Raw genomic sequence first — 18,150 nt, 5'->3', positions numbered from 1 at the left:
CCTGCCCCAAATGGCAGTCGGCCCACAGTCAGCACTCCGGGAAGGAAGGAAAGCAGGAAGGTTTCCTTCTCCACAAAGCTGCTTTTTGGCTTGTTACTGAAGCCGGGGAGGGTCACGAGAGCTGAGTTTGTCTGTGGTGACTATGTCACCGTCCGTGCCCAGGATGTGCATCTGACCATCCCACCCACCCTCCAGGCTGGGCTTGATGCTCCCTCCAGCTGGAGACCTGGGCCCCTGACACGGCCTGTCCTGTTTGTTGTGCTCTGGCTGAGCGTACCTTGTATGTTCTGGGGTTTTTCGACTTGACTTCCTGTATGTTCAGCAGGACTGACCACACTTGGCCCCGGATGTTCATGGGAATGCCCTTATATACTCGATCTCTCAGCTGTGGGCAGAAAACAACCTGGTGTCACAGGCCACGGGGCGACCCCAGTGAGGACCAGAGCCCGAGGATTCTGGAAATGGTTGGTTTTGACGCTGTGATTCCTCGTTAGAGGTGACATTAAGCTGGGACACAGTCTCCCTTCCCAGGATTGAAAAAGTGGATGGACACTCAGAGTCGGGACTCTGATCTGAACATTTTCCTTCCTTTGGGTCACCAGGACATCTCTAGCCTTGAGCTCTGGGTAGTCCCAGCCCTAGATTCAGATTCCCTCCCAGCAAGGTGACGCTTGCACGAATAGGCAGGCAAACCACCGACCAGGCCTGCAGTCCTCTGGGTGAGGACAGTGTGCCCCCCGCCCTCTGAGAGGCTGACGGTGCCAGGCCACAGCCATGGGTGCCTGTCCCCTGTCTCTGCAGAAAGTGGTTCCGGGGGCCTCTCCCTCCACACATTACTTTTTTACTGTTCTTGTATGTCTCCCATTGTCGCAGCATTTCCATCCACTTGCTCTTTCGTGTTATCTCCCGCCGCATTTGCTGTCAAATGAGGAATGTTGGTGTTACGGGAGCTGCCAGGCTTCCCAGAGCCGCCTGTGGATGCTGGATCTTGGGCTCTGGAGCCCTGGTGGACCCAGCTGGAGGGAACCAGGGAATGGCAGACCCTAAGGTTTGAGAGCCTTTGAGCAAATGAGCACCAGTGGGCTGGCTTTGGGACCCCGGGACGTGCGGTCCTCAGGCCACAGACACACCAGTTGTAGGTCAGGTCCCAGCCTCTGGGTGGGGTCCTGATACAGGCAGCAGCCACCCCCAAGCCACAACTGTGGTTCTCACTTTGGAATTTTATCAAACTGCCCAAGTTACAGCAACTTGGGGTCAGATCCAGCAGGGACTGCTGCCCCTCCCAGTGATAGCGTGTTGCCCTCACCCACCACTGCCCTGGCCAGCGGCCTCCTCTGCCTCACCGACCACCCTCCCAGTCCCCACGCCCCTGGACCAGCCCCCCCATGCATCAGGCTCTTACCTTCTCCTCCGGAGCAGTGGCAGGAGGCAGCTCTGTCTCACTGTAAGACAACCCAGGCAGAACTGAGGACCTGCACAGGGCCTGGAGCTGCCCTAGACTGGGAGCCAACCCCCCAGAAAGGACAGGCTCTGTCCGTATCCAGCTCAGGGCTCAGCCCAGGAGAAGACACAGGGAAGGGAGGACAAGGGCCTTCCTGTGGGGCTGACTCCCAGGAGGGGCAGGACCTGGGAGAAGAAGAAGTGTGGGGCCAGCCTGGGTGGGGTTACTGGGGCCCCTGGCGTGGGGGGCGGTCAGGCTGCATAATGGGGCTGCTTGTCCTGGACTGGAGGTGGTGCTTTCTGCTGGAGCTGAGAAAGGTCAGGCCTGAGACGGGATGGGGGCCGCCCAGGGTGGGCGACAGGGCCCTCACAGGAGTCCCTCAGGGAGTGACCACATCACCCCACCAGGGTCAAGGGAGCCTGCCCTGAGACCTGCCCGGTGTACTCCTGGTGTACCAGGGGCCCATCCCACTTGACAGCCCCAAGGCCCTTGCAAGTTCTGACCTCCCAGCATCCACCTGCCTCTCCCTGCACCTGACCCACACACCCTGCGTTTCAGAAGTGGCACCGCTCATCAGCTCCCTCCCACCCTACCTCCCCTGGGATCCTCTGTCTCTGCATCCTATGATCCTTAAGGGATGGACTCCTGTCTGGGCTCCTCTTACCTGGACCCAGATCCCTTCCCCAGCACCAGACCCAGGGTCTTTAGCCACAAGCCCTGCCACCTCCCTGACCTTAATATGAGATGCCCAGAACAGGGCCCTGCCCGTCTTCTCCCCTGTTCCTCTAGGGCCACAGCCCCCACTGTCTCCATGCCTTTCCATCTTCCTGATGGGGGCAGTGAGGACTGCAGCTCTAGGGAAATGAGGGAAGACAGGGGCAGGTGGACCCTCAGAGACCCGCTGGACAACAGCCCTGAGGCTAAGCCAGGCGTCCCCTCACCCTGTGGCCACAACACATGGATCTCACTGGGGTTGTCTCCAAGTAGAGAGGGCCAGACCCTCAGGCTGCCCCGCTCCTCTTGTGCTGACTTGTGGACAGAACTGCTGAGAGTCCAGGGGCCTGACCTAGCCCAGTCTCCATTCCCACCCGCTCCCTAGATGGGTCCCGCACCTCTGGCCTAACAGCAACCTCGGGCTGGACCTGCAGGGGAGCCAGGGAGGAGTTCTGACCCTGGAAAGGAGGTTGGCCTGACCCGGCGAGACAGTCCTGCCTCAGAAAGGCCTTTCTGAAAGCAAACCCATCCCTGAGCTGAGACAGGTGCTTTAGGGGTGAGGGGAGCACAGAGGACTCACTGCACAATGCCAAAGCGATCAATGCTGCTGTAGATTCCAACAGGCTCAGGCCCCATGTCCTCTGGCAGCTCACCTCGGTGTCCCTGTAACCCAGAGGGAGCCTTGGTGAAGGGTCCAAGGTAAAGAGTGCACGGGCCTGGAGGTAGTGGCCACCCGTGCCCACCCTGTGCTCCTAGGGAGCCCAGGACCCTTTGACCAGGGTGCACTGGAAGAGGCCTCCCTCCAAGGAGCAGACCGACCTGTACCTTCTCATAGTTCATAATGATGTTCTCTCGCTCCTGTGCCCACAAACTATCTGCATCCTCTGCGATTTCCATCCTGTGAGCCAAAAATCATCTAAAAGTTACATTGTACCCGAGAGCCTCAGAGAAAACCTGAACCGCTCCCATCGGGCTCCCAGATGCTGGCTGGCTGGGTAACCTCCATTCCACCACCGTCCCCAGGTAAAAAGGGGCCAGACCCATTGTCTCACAACTGCACGAGTCTCTGGAGTGTCAAGCCCCAAGCAGGGGTGGGCATCATCCCAAGGACTTAAGGACAGTGGGACCTGGACAGAGAGTCTCGTCATCCCTAAATGCCATGAAATGGGGACACATCCGCCCCAGCAGGTTGAATGGTGTCCACCTGCCAAGGGCGAAGGGCCCATGATGGGCTATTCCAGGGATGTGGAGGGAGACTGAGGTCAGCGACCAGAGGTCTCTGTAAAATCGGCCTCCTGGGATGCTCAGGGACCACAGAGATGCCCAGTTTTCTACAGGGATCAAGATCTCTCCTGACTGCTCTGTTCTTCTCCGCTCATCACTTTGGCTCCCGTGGCCCTTCAGTCTGAACAGAGAAGCCACTTTAGGAATAATGCCAGTTGAGCAGGAGGGTGTTCAGTTTGGGGGATGAAAATGATCTATTGTGCTAATGGAAACCCTCACTCGGGGAGAGACTGTGGACTCCACCATTCTGAGCTGTCCCTACAGAAGGGGCTTCATTTTCCTGGGTCACTGAGGAAGGACCGTGGGTCCTTGGTCCTGGAGAACACCTGGATGGACAATTCCTCCTGGGAACACTCGGGGCAAAAGGAGGGCAAGGCCTCGAGAGGACCAGACAGAGCAAGAAATACTTGGAGGGAACCCCAGTGCCTGGACCCCTTTGAACAGAAGGGAAGATGGTCTCCCCCCCAGCCAGCCCTCCAGGGGGCCTTCATTTTCCACAAGTGCCCAAGGACAGAAGGTTCCCCCGGACAAGGGACCATGTGTGTTCAGTGAGGCCCACAGCCACCATCAGGACCCAGCTTAGAGCACAGAGGTGTTCTGAGGACCCTCCTATCCACCACACCTACAGTGGATCTATCCCAGTGACTCTGCCAGGACCAGGCTCTGCCCCGTCGGGATGGGAAAACTGGGAAGACTTGGGATCTAGGGCAGGGAGGTCACAGGGTTCAGGCCTGAATTCCAGCACGGCGCACAGCAAGGCTGAGAGCAAAACCCAGGGTCCTGTCTGGATTCTCAGGCCGGTTACCGCCTCTCTGACCCCAGACGTCTCACATGTCGAATGGGTACACTAGGGAATGGCACTCACTCTATGAAGCCACCATGAGGACGAAAGAGCCAAGCGTCTACACGAGCAGTGTAGAACGGGCGACCGGTGAGTGCTCAGGGATGACCCTCCTCGGTAGCTGCCCAGAGGCCAACACCACCCACAGCATAGCCACTGTCCCCAAGTCAGCATAGCCACTGTTTCCGTCAGCCTGGAGGGAAGACAGCAGGACACACTCACCTGATTCTGACGAATCAGCTGGCCTGCGTTATGCCTCTCGGGTAGAAAACCTTTGAGTCCACAAAAGTGTTCACAGATACCCCTGTGCGTGTGTAGCTGATACCACTGTGCGTGGGTAACTGCCGTAGAACACAGAGGCAGGCCTGAGAGCGGATTGGTGCTAAGCACCAGTGACATTCTGAGGTCATGGCACGCATCACAATGGGGACTTGCCCGGGTCAGCAGGGCCCAGAGTCAGGGTCCTCCACTGCCTGAGGCGGCTACATGCCTGCCTGCAATGTGTTTGCACACGTGCGTGCACACGTGTATGTGGGTAAACAGTTCTGTGCACATATGTGTTGCTTCTCTGGCCAGGCCTGGCTTCCCCACTCATGTGTGCCCCCAAATTCCTCATCACTGTCAATCCCGAGACCCAGGACCAGCATCAGAGCATCCATGGGTTTTCCCTGACCTCAGCCCTCCCCGCCCAGGGTGGTCTGGGACACACATAGGGGTGGAGGAAATTGACTGCTGCTGTTGAATTTCAGAATACAAATGCTTATACTATTATCTTTTTATTTATTATCTTTTTATTGTCTTTTTAGTGTCTCTAATGGTATCTGTTTTTTCATTTCTGATATTTTATCTGGGTATTTCTCTCCATGACCCTTGGATATTCTAGCTAGAGGATCCTGTGGGGAAAGTGCTGGGCACACAGTAGGGCCTCACTCTATTCTAGATATGTTATCTCAAATCTGGTTCATCAGTCCTTCCACCCAGGGCCTAGAGGGGATGCCAAATTCCAGGCTCCAGAAAGAGCTTGGGATAAAATGAACCTTCAAGGGGAGGGCTATGACCTGGGCTGAGTCTGCTGTGCCTTCCAAATGGAGTCTCAAGTCCTGAGACACGGTGTCCAGATGTCCCAATGCAGGGCCCTCCTGATCGACACCTGTTCCCCTGTACTCATTCACAAACTCTCCCACCCTACTCTCAAAGCACACTTGGCCCTCGTATCTGGGAGCTCTGCATCTGTGGATTCAGCAACAGCAGATAGAAAATACTCAGAAAATAAATTGCATGGTTATGTCTCTACTGAACATGTGCAGACTTTTTTCTTGTCATCATTCCCTAAAGAATACAGTATCCCAACCATTTATGTAGCATCTGCATTGCATTATGTGTCATAAATAATCTAGTAATGGTCTAAGGTCTATGGGAGGATGTGCATAGCTTATATGTAAATACTAGGCCATGTTATATCAGAGATTTGAGCATCCATGGATTTTGGCATCCCCGGGACCCTAGAACTCATCCTTCATGGATACCAAGGGATGACTGTATAAACTCACTCAGGAAGGCTTCTTATTGGAGGAAGGACCTAGTTCAGTACAGACAGGGACATCGTCCCTGGACTACTGTCCATTCGTTCATCCATTTATCCATTGGCACCACTCTCTAGGACTGTCCTAGTGACAGCCCTAGCAAGTGAAAACATTAAAAAAGACTGACTCACGTTATCCTGCTTTGAGGTCTTGGAAGAAGTTGCACCAGTGTGAAAATAGGGGGTCAGTTTCCTCCTGGATCCAAAGAGCATATCAGGCCCCCTCGGGGTGAGGAAAGGAGCGCGGCCTCTCCAGCAGCCACACCAGTGTGCAGTAGGATGGGGCTGGGGCTGGCCATGTGGATCACCTGGGCCTCGTGAGGGCAAAAGAAAGACCAGGGGGTAGAACAGGAGCATGGGGCAGCTGGATGCCTAAGGAGAAGGCACCTCAGGGAAGGGGTACTAGTTTGTTTTCACACTGCTGTAAAGAAATACTCGAGACTGAGTAGTTTACAAAGCAAAGAGTTTTAATTGACTCGCAGTTCAGGGAACTTACAATCAATGGCGGAAGGCGAAGGGGAAACAGGCACCTTCTTCACAAGGCGGCAGGAAGGAGTGAGTGGAGAACGAGGAAGTTCCACACTTTGAAACCATCAGCTCTCCTGAGAAATCCCTCACTCTCAGGGGAGGAGCCCGGGGGGAAACTGTCCCCAGATCCAATCCCCTCCCACCAGGTTCCTCCCTTGACACAGGAGCGATGGATTTGGGACACAGATCCAAACCTATCAGGGTCTCAGCCTGTCTTGCAGCTCCCCAGGGCTGAGGCTGAGTACAGATCTGCTGGCCCTGCCCTGCAGCACCGGGGGCTCTGCCTGTGCGCCCCCATCTGCTGCTTCCTGGGGTGGTGGCTGCTTCCTCAAGAAGAGGTTGGATCTGCTCTCCTACCCACCCCTCTCCAGGGCCTTGTGGAGCCCTGGCCACGTCCTCCCAGGGTAAGGGCAGGAAACGGGGCTCCTTGCCCTTCTTGCTGCTTGGGTGACAATCCTGGGGTCATTCTTAGGCCCTGTCACTCTTCCTGCTTCTAAATAGAGAGTATTTTGGCAAATCTTCCCGGCAGAGGCTGAGGGCTCATCCCTGCTATTTGTTCTAGCTTGGTAAAGCCAGGTGAAGACATCTGGACAAGCAGATAGTAGAGTGGCCCCCAGGAAGGGTGGGGCGAGGGTGCTGGCCTTTGGGCTTGCCTGGACCAGCGTGGGAGGGGGCAAGATTACCAGGAAGCAGGGTTGTGAGGGCTAAAATCAGGAGGCGGGAATAATGCTGGTGGAGGATGGGGTGTGTCCTGGCTTGGGGTGGGGCATGAGAGCCAAGGTTTGTCAGCACACAGAGGGGTGGCTGACTCATGGACTAGAGGCTGTGGAACCCAGTGGTTGCCCTTAGTTCCTGGATCCTGGGAGACCTCTGGAGCCTGGGGCTGGGGCAGCCTAGGGGTGGAGGTGGTGGGAGACAGGGGTAGGGGTGGGACAGGACTTGCATGGCAGAGTGAAGGATAGCAAACCAGCCAGGGGCCAGTTTGCATTGGCGGCTCCCATCCCCACCCCCACCCCCAAGCCCACCCCTACCCCCACCCTGCTGCAGAGACCGGCCTGGGCTGGTGTCCTCTGCTGTGGCCTCAGCAGATGGTACGATGGAAGCTGGCAGCCCCATGAGTGCGCCACTCAAGCCAGCTGTGACTTGCAGTTTCTGCTTCCTGGAGTGTGGGGCGCCCACCCAGGAGAGCACGGGCACACCCCACACCCCTCAGTTTGAGGATGCTGGGAGGTGGGGGACCAAGGGCCTGCAGCCCTGTGCTTGTGCTGTGACAGGTAGCCTAGGAGTCCTGTGTCCGCCCATCCATGTGGGGCCCCAGGAGCCTGAACAGTGGCCGGCAGAGAGATGAGGAGGGAGAGAGAAGTGGAAAAGAAGGAGAGAGAAAGAGATGGGAAGAAGGGAGTGAGACAGAGAGAGGAAGAGAGATAGGGAGAGAGACAGAGGAGGTTGAGAGGAAAAGGAGCAAGAGAGATAGGGAGAGAGACACAAAAGGCAAAGCGAGAGACAGGGAGAGACGAGCATGAGTAGGGGGTCAGGTCACTGTTGATCTCAGTTCCCAGTGAAAACTGGAGCTCGCCGTCGCCTCACTGCGCATGCCATGACGTCTTCCGCCTGCTGCTTACAGCCCGAGAACCCCTTCTCCGGGAGAGTAAAACCTTTGACCCTTGCCCTTTCTCACTGGAGTTTGCTTGTGTCTTCTGACGAACTGTGATGTCTCACCTATCGCCTTCCTGGGCTCAAGGATCCAGGAAAAGCCGACACCTCTTTTAGGGAGGCTGTGCAGTGCCTTCATCTCACGAGGCTCCCCAGGAAGCTTGCGAACTTGGCTTGAGCCCTAAGCAACCGAGTATGTGCCGGGCCTCTGCTTCTGTCTCTCAGTAAGAGGGAGAACCAAGAAAGACACGGAAGCATGGTCTGCAGAGAAGGCACTTGTGCAAACACCAGGAGAATGAGGGGCCTGAGTTGTCTTCGTTTCTCCTAAAAACACACATTCCCTCTCTGGTCACCCTAGTGAGGGCATGAAGCACAGCGTTTGTGTGTGTGTGCGTGTGTGTGTGTGTGTCTGTGTGTGTGTGCGCGTGCGCATGCATGCAGATATATGCATGTGTATGTATGTATGTTCGTGTGTGTGTGTGCAGGTATGTATATGTGAACATACTTATGTATGTGCATCTGTGTGTGTGCGTGTGTGTGTGCAGGTACGTACATTTGAATGTATTTATGTATGTGCATCTGTGTGCATGTGTGTGTGGGGGGCACGTGTGTGTGTGTTGCAGGGCTTTACAGTGGACAGGATGTGGGAGGGCAGCTGCAGCTCCAAGCAGCAAGTCTTTCTGATAGAATGGTTAAGATTCCCTGGACCACAGAAAGAGTGTTTCATTTACACCCATTTTTATTAGTATTTAAACCTGTATTTTTTGTAGCATGTAAAGCTTAACTTGCTTAACTATTCTTGTAAACATTTAAATCATTGGTCCCCAAACTTTTGACACCAGAGACCAGTTATCTTGAAGACAACTCTTCCACGGACCTGGGAGAAGGGGAAGGGATAATGCGGAGGTGATTCAAGCCCATGACATTTATTGTGTGCTTTATTTCTATTATTATTTCACTGTAATATATAATGAAATAATTACACGACTCACCATAATATAGAATCAATGGGAGCCCTGAGCTTGTTTTCCTTTAACTACATGGTCCCATCTGGGGGTGATGGGAGACAATCACAGATCATCATGCATTAGGTTCTCATAAGGAGCACGCAGTCTAGATCCCTGGCATGCGCAGTTCACAGTAGGGTTCATGCTCCTATGAGAATATAACGTCACTGATCATCTCACACGAGGCAGAGCTCATGGGGTAATGCGAGGGATGGGAAGCAGCTGTTTCTACAGATGAAACTTTGATCACTGGCTGACTGCTCACCTCCTGCTATGTAGCCTGGCTCCTAACAGGTCAGGATCCCTGATTTACCCAGCAAGATACACACTTTTTAATGTCAATTGAAATTATTCATCCTGCACCACCCCAAATTATCTTGCATACCTACACCCACCCGAGGGTCCCATAGTGCACTTGGGGAGCTGTAGACAGTAAGCCTGGAGCTCCGTTGCGCATTCCATCCCTTCACCATCTGTGGGCTAACAGGCTGTGTTAGTTTCCTAGGGCTGTTTTACAGGACCACAGACTGGGCACCCTCAACAACAGAATCTTACTGTCTCTCAGTCCTGGAGGCCATGAGTCCAAGATCAAGCAGGATGGGTCCCTCTGAGGCTGTGCAGGAAGGCTCTGTTCCAGGCCTGTCTCTTGGCGTGTGGGTGGCCGTCTTCTCCCTGTGACTCTTGGTTAAGGGTGACTCTGGTGAGGGCTCAGAAGAGGAGAGCTGGACAGAATGTCGGTAGCATATGGAGGGGGTCGGGCCTGGTGTCTCATGCCTGGAATCTTAGCACTTCGGGAGGCCAAGACAGGAGGATCGCTTGAGGATGCGATTTCAAGACCAACCTGGCCAACATAGGGAGACTCAGTCTCTTAAAAACATAAAAATATGAAAGGGAAAAGTCATTCAGATGAAGTCTCAGATGGCAATGAAGAACACGTTATTGGAAACTCGAGGAAAGGTGATGCTTGTCATAAAGTGACAAAGAACTTGGCTGCATTGTGCTCCTAGTGTTTTCTGGAAGGCACGACTTGCAAGTGATGAACCTGAAATTTGGCAGAAGAAATATCTAAGCAAAGTATTGAAGGAGCAGCTTCATTCTCTTGAATGTTTCTAGGAAAATGAAAGAAAAGAGGAATGATTTAGAGACAGAACTAATAACCAAAACGGAAGCAGAACTTAAACATTTGGGAAATTTTTAGCCTTCTCAGCCTGTCCATACTGAACAGATAAGAAAGTGTGCTTGGGAGATAACACAAGGGTGTGAGTCAGGAGGCCTGCACGGATCAGGGCTGTGCTCTTCACCAGGACAATGGAAGAGAGACCCTGAAGGCAGTTTGTAGATCGCTCAGGCTGCACTCTCATCACAGGAATGTGGTGCCAGGGCACTGACAGCAGTACGGATTCCAAGAAAGGCCCTGGGGTGCCCTGAGGACCTTGGGACTTGCTGCCCAGCACTCCCTGAAGTCACTGGTCCCCACATTCTGGTGTGGCACTCCTTGACTCCTCCAAGTGTTGCTTAATGGGCTCCAGTCCAGGGGAGACATGATGTCACCCCTCCAGGAGACACAGGCAGAAAACCCTTCGGCAGCTTCCATGTGGTGCTAATTCTGCAGATGTACAGATTTTGCTTTTCCCTTATAGAAATGGTGGAGTCAATGAAGAAAGTAGCAGGGATGGATGTGGAGCTGACAGCTGAAGAAGGAAACCTCCTCTCTGTCACATATAAGATTGTGATTGGAGCTAGAAGAGCCTCCAGCCTTGAACAGAAAGAAGGAAACAAGGGAGGAGAAGACAAGCTAAAAATGATTCGGAAATACTGGCAAATAGTGAGACTGTTGTACAATAGTCCCCCCTTATCCGCAGTTTTAGTTACCAGTGGTACAGTACAATAAGATATTTTGAGAGAAAAAGAGACCAGGTTCATATAACTTCTATTAGAGTATGCTACAGTTGTTCTGGTATTCATCTTTTACTGTGCCTAGTTTATAAATTAAACTTTGCCATGAGTATGTATGTATGTATAGAACAAAATATAGTATATATAAGGTTTGCTATTATCCATGGTTTCAGCGTATTTACTCGGGGTCTCAGAATGGATCCCTCTCAGGTATAAGGGAACTATTGTATTTTCAAGAAAAATGATGAGTGTTTTTGGTTAAATTTGTCTTGTTCTTTTTTTTATTGAAAGACTCAAGTTTTCTTAATCCAATGTCATAGTTTTTAATCTTTGGGTTTTATACAACAGAAATTATCTGGGGGAGGGAGGTGGTTGTTACCTGAATATGTCCTAACTTTTGCCTTTTATTTTTATGGTTCTAGAAAATGTCTCTGAGAAGGGAGGCTTGTTTGAGTGTCTGGCTTAGTTCTCAGGCTTATGTATGTTAGTAATTTGGCCATAGTCGTTGGCATTTGAGGTCACAGTCTACTGCTCAGATGAGTGTATATATAGTACACATTTTATATACTGGTAGATTTTGGTCTTTTGCTCACGTGGATTAGGCTATAGAATATTTCAGGGCAGAGGTGAGTAACTTTTTCTCCTGGAAGCTGTAGTAGTGGGCAAAATGTGAGACCCTATCTCTAAAAGGAAAGTTGTAAGCTGGGATTGATGTTACCATTACCATGAAATATGTTGGGTCAAAGAATTTCGATGACCAATAGACAAGTTTTGTGTCCCAGTGGAATGAGGAAGTGAGAAAGTTGAAAAAGCTGAAGAAAGAAGTCCAGGAGTTACACTGTGGGACTTGGGCTAGCTAGGAAAGGGAAGCAGGAAGCAAAGACAGCAACCGATACATTGGGAGAAGATGTGAAAAGTTCGAGTCTGGATGTCTTACGTGAGATACATGCATAAAAAAGGAAGGAAGGAAGGAAGGAAGGAACGGAGGGAGGGAGGGGAAGGAAAAGGAAAAGAAAAAGGAAGGGAGGGAGAGAGAAAGAAAAAGAGAAAAAGAAAGAAAAAAGCAAAAAAGAAAAGAGTGTAGATGTCTTGATGAGTCCCTAAATAGAAACAACAAGGGAAAAGGAACTAAAAGAGGAAGCCATGGCCAAGAGTGGAGCATTACAATATAAGACTTCTAGTATGGAGCAGCACAGTTAGGGGTATGGACAAGTGCAAGTCTTGGAGTAGAAAGCAAAGAACTCTGTTGATGGGAACGTGGCCACACCACACCTTGGTGTGATCTCAGGTATAGGATAGTTTGCCTGTAGATAGCAATAATGTGAGAGAGGGGCCTAGAGATCTATTGATGACAGAAACGGAGAAATGGAATGTAGAATATCGGCTTTTGAGGAAGAAGGGTTTGGAGAAACAGGAGAGCAGTCACTGAGTATGTGAGGAGCTAGGAGAACATGGAAACCTTTCGTCGCCTACAGCAGTCTCTATTTGAAAAGCTATCAGGGAGATAGCTGATTCAGAAAACAGTTTTGCTTAGCTAAGGATGCAATCACGGAAAAAAGACTGAGAGAATGTTTCACAGTGGAAAGGAGGTTCCAGGGACATGAGAGGAACCTAAAAAGGTTCAACAGTGGTGCCTTGAGTTCATAGAAAATAGAAAGCAAGTGGCTGGGGCATGGTGGCTCATGCCTGTAATCCCAGGACTTTGGGAGGCTGAGGCGGGCGGATCACAGGGACAGGAGATCGAGACAATCCTGGCTAACATGGTGAAACCCTGTCTCTGCTAAAAATACAAAAAAAAAAAAAAAAAAAAAAAGAAAGAAAAAAAGCCGGGCATGCTGGTGGGCGCCTGTAGTCCTTGGTCTAGAATTGGTGGGTTCTTGGTCTCGCTGACTTCAAGAACGAAGCCGCAGACCCTCGTAGTGAGTGTTACGGTTCTTAAAGATGGTGTGTCCGGAGTTTGTGCCTTCCGATGTTTGGACGTGTTCGGAGTTTCTTCCTTCCGGTGGGTTCGTGGTCTCGCTGGCTTCAGGAGTGAAGCTAAGCTGTAGACCTTCGTGGACTGTTACAGCTCTTAAGGTGGCACATCTGGAGTTGTTCATTCCTTCTGGTGGGCTGTGGTCTCGCTGGCCTCAGGAGTGAAGCTGCAGACCTTCAAGGTGAGTGTTACAGCTCCTAGTGGACCCAGAATGAGCAGCAGCAAGATTTATTATAAAGAGCAAAATACAAAGCACCCACACTGCGAAAGAGCACCCAAGAGGCTTGCCACTGCTGGCGCTGGCAGCCTGCTTTTATTCCTGTATCTGGCCCCACCCATATCCTGCTGATTGGTCTATTTTACAGAGAGCTGATGGACCATTTTGACAGAGTGCTTATTGGTGCATTTACAGTCCTTTAGCTAGACACAGTGCTAGACAGAAGTGTTCTCCAGTACCGATTGGAGTATTTACAAACCTTGAGCTAGACAGAGTACTGATCAGTGTATTTACAAACCCTCAGCTAGACACAGAGTGCTATGAGTGCTAGACAGAAAAGTTCTCCAAGTCCCCACTAGGTTAGCTAGATACAGAGTACCGATTGATGTATTTACAAACCTTGAGCTAGACACGGAGTACTGATTGGTGCATTTACAATCCCTCAGCTAGACATAAAGGTTCTCCATGTCCCCACTAGACTCAGGAGCCCAGCTGGCTTCACCTAGTGGATCCCTCACTGGGGCTGCAAGGGGAGCGGCCTGCCAGTCCCTCCGTGCACCTGCACTCCTCAGCCCTTGGGCGGTCCATGGGACCAAGCGGCGCAGCGCAGCGGGCAGCGCTCCTCTGGGAGGCTCGGGTAGCGCAGAAGCCCACGGAGGGGTGCGGGGAGGCTCTGGCATGGCAGGCTGCAGGTCCCGAGCCCCCGCCCCGTCAGGAGGCAGCTGAGGCCCAGAGAGAATTCAAGGGCAGCGCCGGCGGTCCCGCACTGCGGGGACATGGCGCACCCTCTGCAGCTGTTGGCCCAGGTACTAAGCCCCTCACTGCCCGGGGCCGAGTGCGGGGACCGCCGAGCCCACGCCCACAGGGAACTCGCGCTGGCCCGCGAGTGCCGGGCGCAGCCCCGGTTCCCGCCCGCGCCTGTCCCTCCACACCTCCCGGCAAGGAGAGGGAGCCGGCTCTGGCCTCGACCAGCCCAGAGTGGCTCCCACAGTGCAATGGCAGGCTGAAGGGCTCCTCAAGTGCCACCAGAGTGGACGCCGAGGCCGAGGAGGCGCAGAGAGCGAGGGCTGCTAGCAGGTTGTCACCTCTCAGTCCCAGCTACTCGGGAGGCTGAGGCAGGAGAATGGTGTGAACCCGGGAGGCGGAGGTTGCAGTGAGCTGAGATTGCGCCATTGCACTCCAGCCTGAGGGACAAAGTGAGGCTCTGTCTCAAAAAAAAAAAAAAAAAAAAAGCAAAAGAAAAAAAAAATAGGAAGCACGCTGAGAATGTGCATTTAGAGGTGGTGTACATTTTCAGCATTATAAATGAATTGAGATGAGTAGCAATAGTTTTTTTGGTCCATAGATTTTTGGTATCTTAACTAGTTTTGGATCTCTTCCACTAAAGAGATTGTCTGTGGAACTTTGTTAGGAATGTAAGTACTGAAGGCAAACTGCCTGGGTTTGAATTTTGTTTTGTCCCTTGCACCCTGTCTGGGTTCAAATCCTAGCTCTGCTTAGTAAGTTCTTTTAAGGGGGTGATCTTCGAGCAAATGTCTTAGCTCCTGTTTTCCCAAGTAAATGGACACAGTGTTTGCTACCTTGTGAAAGATTCACGTAATTGACCAGCATTTACCAAGTAGCATCAGTGTTTAGTTTTAGTCATTGGCGATTGTGATAGTTGGACTGTGAGGCGGTGCTGGGGTGGGGGCAGTGTTTAGTTTTAGTCATTGGCGATTGTGATAGTTGGATTGTGAGGCGGTGCTGGAGTGGGGGTGGTGTGTGTGTGTAGCACGTAATTGCATGCGGAAAGGAAAAGATACTTTTGATGACCGAGAGGCAGCTTTTCTCTGCTTTTGTATCAAAAGGGAGGAAGGGAGTTTGGAGAGGGAAAGGAATTCTGTTCAATACTAAGCTCTCTTCCTCAAAATCAGAGGTACATAGAATGTGTAATAATTTACAGAATTTCTAGACTTCAGCAATCTGATTTTTTAAAATTTATTTTTATTTTTTCAGGTCGAGACTGAGCTGAAGTTAATCTGTGGCGACATGCTGGACGTACTAGACAAACACCTCATTCCAGCAGCTAACACTGGCAAGTCCAAGGTTTTCTATTATGAAATATAGATTCTATACTAGAAAGGAAAATGTAAGATTCAAAGTTGGCCTTTTTAGAATCATGACTTTCTTTTATGTAGGTTTCCAATTTTTATTTAAAACTAATTGTTTAATGTTAGAAGGATAGTCGATACTGGAATAAAAAGATGGTCAGGCTATTATAAAAATGCATTAGCTTTTGTTTTACTTATTTATATTCTTTTGCTTTCATGAGACCTATCTCATTCTCCTCCCCAAATGGCCACACATTGCACAGCCCTGGCTGAATGCTTCCTGTAGAAATTTTATTTTATGATTCATACACTTGTGGAATTTCTTGGAACAACTTGCTTAATTCTAGTCTATCAAGTGATAATTTTATTGATACTTGGAGGCTCCTCAGTTAATTTCTGTGGGATTTTTGGTTATATTTAATAAGGAAAATAATAGGAAATATCTAAGAAAAAAAGAAACAAAGCCAATTATTCTTGAGAGCGTTTAAAATTATTGAAGTACACTTGTTAGTTCTTAGTATAGAACCTGCATTTCATAATAGAAAACCTTGGACTTGCCAGTGGTAACTGCTGGAGTGAGGTGTTTGTCCAGTGCATCCAGAACGTCGCCACAGATTAACTATAGCTCAATCTAAACCTGAAAAAATAAAAATAAATTTAAAAAAATCAAATTGTTGAAGTCAAGAAATTCTGCAAATTATTACACATTCTATGTACCTCTGATTTTGAGGAAGAGAGCTTAGTATTGAACAGAATTCGTATGCCTTTCCAAAGCTCCCTTCTTCCCTTTTCACACAAAAGCAGAGAAAAGTGGCCTCTCGGTTATCACAAGTATCTTTTCCTTTCTGCATGCAATTAAGTGCTAAACACACACACACACACACCACCCCCCACCCCAACCCTCTCACAGTCCAAATACAGAATGACCAATGACTAAAACTGAACACTGATGCTACTTGGTAAACGCTGGTCAATTACATGAATCCTTCACAAGGTAGCAACTATTGTGTCCATTTACTTGGGAAAACAGGAGCTAAGACATTTGCTCAAAGATCATCCCCTTAAAAGAACTTACTAAGCAGAGCTAGGATTTGAATCCAGGCAGGGTGCAAGGGACAGAACAAAATTCAAACCCAGGCAGTTTGCCTTCAGTGCTTACATTCCTAACAACATTCAACAGGCAATCTCTTCAGTGGAAGAGATCCAAAACTAGTTAAGATACCAAAAATTTAGGGACCAAAGTAACTATTGCCACTCATTTCTATTCATTTATAATGCTGGAAATGTACACCACTTCTAAAGGCATATACCCAGTTTGCTTCTTTTTTTTTCTTTCTTTTTTTTTTTTTTTTTTTTTGAGAGGGAGTCTCACTCTATTGCCCAGGCTGGAGTGCAGTGGCAAGACCTCGGCTCACTGCAAGCTCCACCTCCCGGGTTCACGCCATTCTCCTGCCTCAGTCTCCAGAATAGCTGGGACTACAGGCACCCCCCACCATGCCCTGCTCATTTTTTGTTTTTTTAGTAGAGATGGGGTTTCAACGTGTTAGCCAGGATCATCTCGATATCCTGACCTGGTGATCTCAGCCTCCCAAAGTGATGGGATTACAGGCGTGAGCCACCGCGGCCTGCCTTTGTTTGTTTTGTTTTTTGTTTTTGTTTTGTTTTGTTTCATTTCCCCCCCCTTTTTTTTTTTTTTTTTTTGAGATAGAGTCTTGCACTGTTGCCCAGGCTGGAGTGCACCATCCCCGCTCACTGCAAGCTCCGCCTCCCGGGTTGAGGCTATTATCTTGCCTCAGCCTCTATAGTAGTTGGGACTACAGGCACCTGCCATCACATCCGGCTAATTTTTTTTTTTTTTTCTTTTGTATTTTTAGTACAGACAGGGTTTCACTTCACCTCGTGATCCGCCCACCTCGATCGCCAAAAGTACTGGAATTACAGGCATGAGCCACCAAGCCTTGCCAATAGACTCTTTTTTTTTTTTTTTTTTTTGAGACGGAGTCTCGCTCTGTCGCCCAGGCTGGAGTGCAGTGGCGTGATCTCGGCTTACTGCAAGCTCCGCCTCCCGGGTTCACGCCATTCTCCTGCCTCAGCCTCCCGAGTAGCTGGGACTACAGGTGACCACAACCGCGCCCGGCTAATTTTTTGTATTTTTAGTAGAGACGGGGTTTCACCGTGGTCTCGATCTCCTGACCTTGTGATCCGCCCGCCTCGGCCTCCCAAAGTGCTGGGATTACAGGCGTGAGCCACCGCGCCCGGCCAATAGACTCTATTTTTTAAAAAAATTATTTTTGTAGAGATGAGGTCTCACTGCATTGCTTAGGCTGGCCTTGAACTCCTGACCTTAAGTGGTCCTTCCATTTTGGCCTCCCAAAGTGCTGTGATTATATGTGTGAGGCACTGCACCCGGCCTCAGTAGGCTTTTATGGCTTATGCTTTCTGTCCTTTTAAAACTATTTCAACTTAATTTTCTACTCTAATTGTTTGTTGTAGTTTATATATGTATATAAGTGTATATATATTTATATATAGGGTGTGTAAATATAGTATATGTGTATATATAGTGTCTGTGTATATGTGTGTGTATATATATAATGTGTGTGTGTCTGTGTGTGTGTGTGTATTTATATATATACACACACACATTTTTTGTTCGTTTTTTCGAGATAGGGTCCATTCTGTCACCCAGCCTGGAGTGCAGTGGTGCAATCATGGCTCACTGCAGCCTTCACCTTCTGGGCTCAATTGACCTGCCCGCCTCAGCCTGCTGAGCAGTTGGGACTACAGGTGCGCCACCACCACATCCAACTAATTTTTTTTTTTTGTAGAGGTGGAATTTTGCCATGTTGCCCAGGCTGGTCTCGAACCCCTGGGCTCAAGCGATCTGCCTACCTCGGCCTCCCAAAGTGTTGGGATTACAGG

At 50.3% G+C, this 18,150-nt stretch overlaps 1 protein-coding gene and 1 long non-coding RNA gene across 7 annotated transcripts in view; one reads left to right on the top strand and one right to left on the bottom strand.

Annotated features, from left to right (window-relative positions):
- Positions 1-18,150, top strand: part of LOC139359537 (uncharacterized) — an 86,595-nt gene that overhangs the window by 39,115 nt on the left and 29,330 nt on the right. For 5 of the 6 annotated variants that reach the window (XR_011615580.1, XR_011615581.1, XR_011615579.1 and 2 more), the window contains one exon: positions 15,134-15,212. The exons of the other annotated variant lie outside the window; for it this stretch is intronic. This is a non-coding gene — a long non-coding RNA (uncharacterized lncRNA). The remainder of the gene's footprint in view (positions 1-15,133; positions 15,213-18,150) is intronic. 6 annotated transcript variants of the gene reach the window in all.
- Positions 4-5,541, bottom strand: LOC139359536 (TBC1 domain family member 3B-like). Its single transcript, XM_071082656.1, has 6 exons — positions 4,503-5,541; positions 2,981-3,053; positions 2,736-2,818; positions 1,403-1,442; positions 838-918; positions 4-385 (listed from the first exon to the last, which is right to left on the bottom strand). Exons 2-6 carry the CDS (start codon positions 3,050-3,052, stop codon positions 146-148), a joined length of 516 nt encoding a protein of 171 aa, XP_070938757.1. The 5' UTR covers position 3,053; positions 4,503-5,541; the 3' UTR covers positions 4-145.

This window comes from Macaca nemestrina, chromosome 17 (genome assembly GCF_043159975.1).
Source record: "Macaca nemestrina isolate mMacNem1 chromosome 17, mMacNem.hap1, whole genome shotgun sequence".
Lineage (NCBI taxonomy): Eukaryota > Metazoa > Chordata > Mammalia > Primates > Cercopithecidae > Macaca > Macaca nemestrina.
The sequence above is the reverse complement of the archived record's forward strand: the minus strand, read 5'-3'. Positions and strand labels throughout refer to the sequence as shown.

Excerpts from the sequence above, each read along its gene's own strand:
- LOC139359536 (XM_071082656.1), bottom strand. The coding sequence starts at position 3,052 with ATGGAAATCGCAGAGGATGCAGATAGTTTGTGGGCACAGGAGCGAGAG. Across the intron at positions 2,819-2,980 it reads TCATTATGAACTATGAGAAG|GGACACCGAGGTGAGCTGCC; the intron begins GTACAGGTCGGT and ends TCTGGGTTACAG. Across the intron at positions 1,443-2,735 it reads GATCGCTTTGGCATTGTGCA|TGAGACAGAGCTGCCTCCTG; the intron begins GTGAGTCCTCTG and ends GTTGTCTTACAG.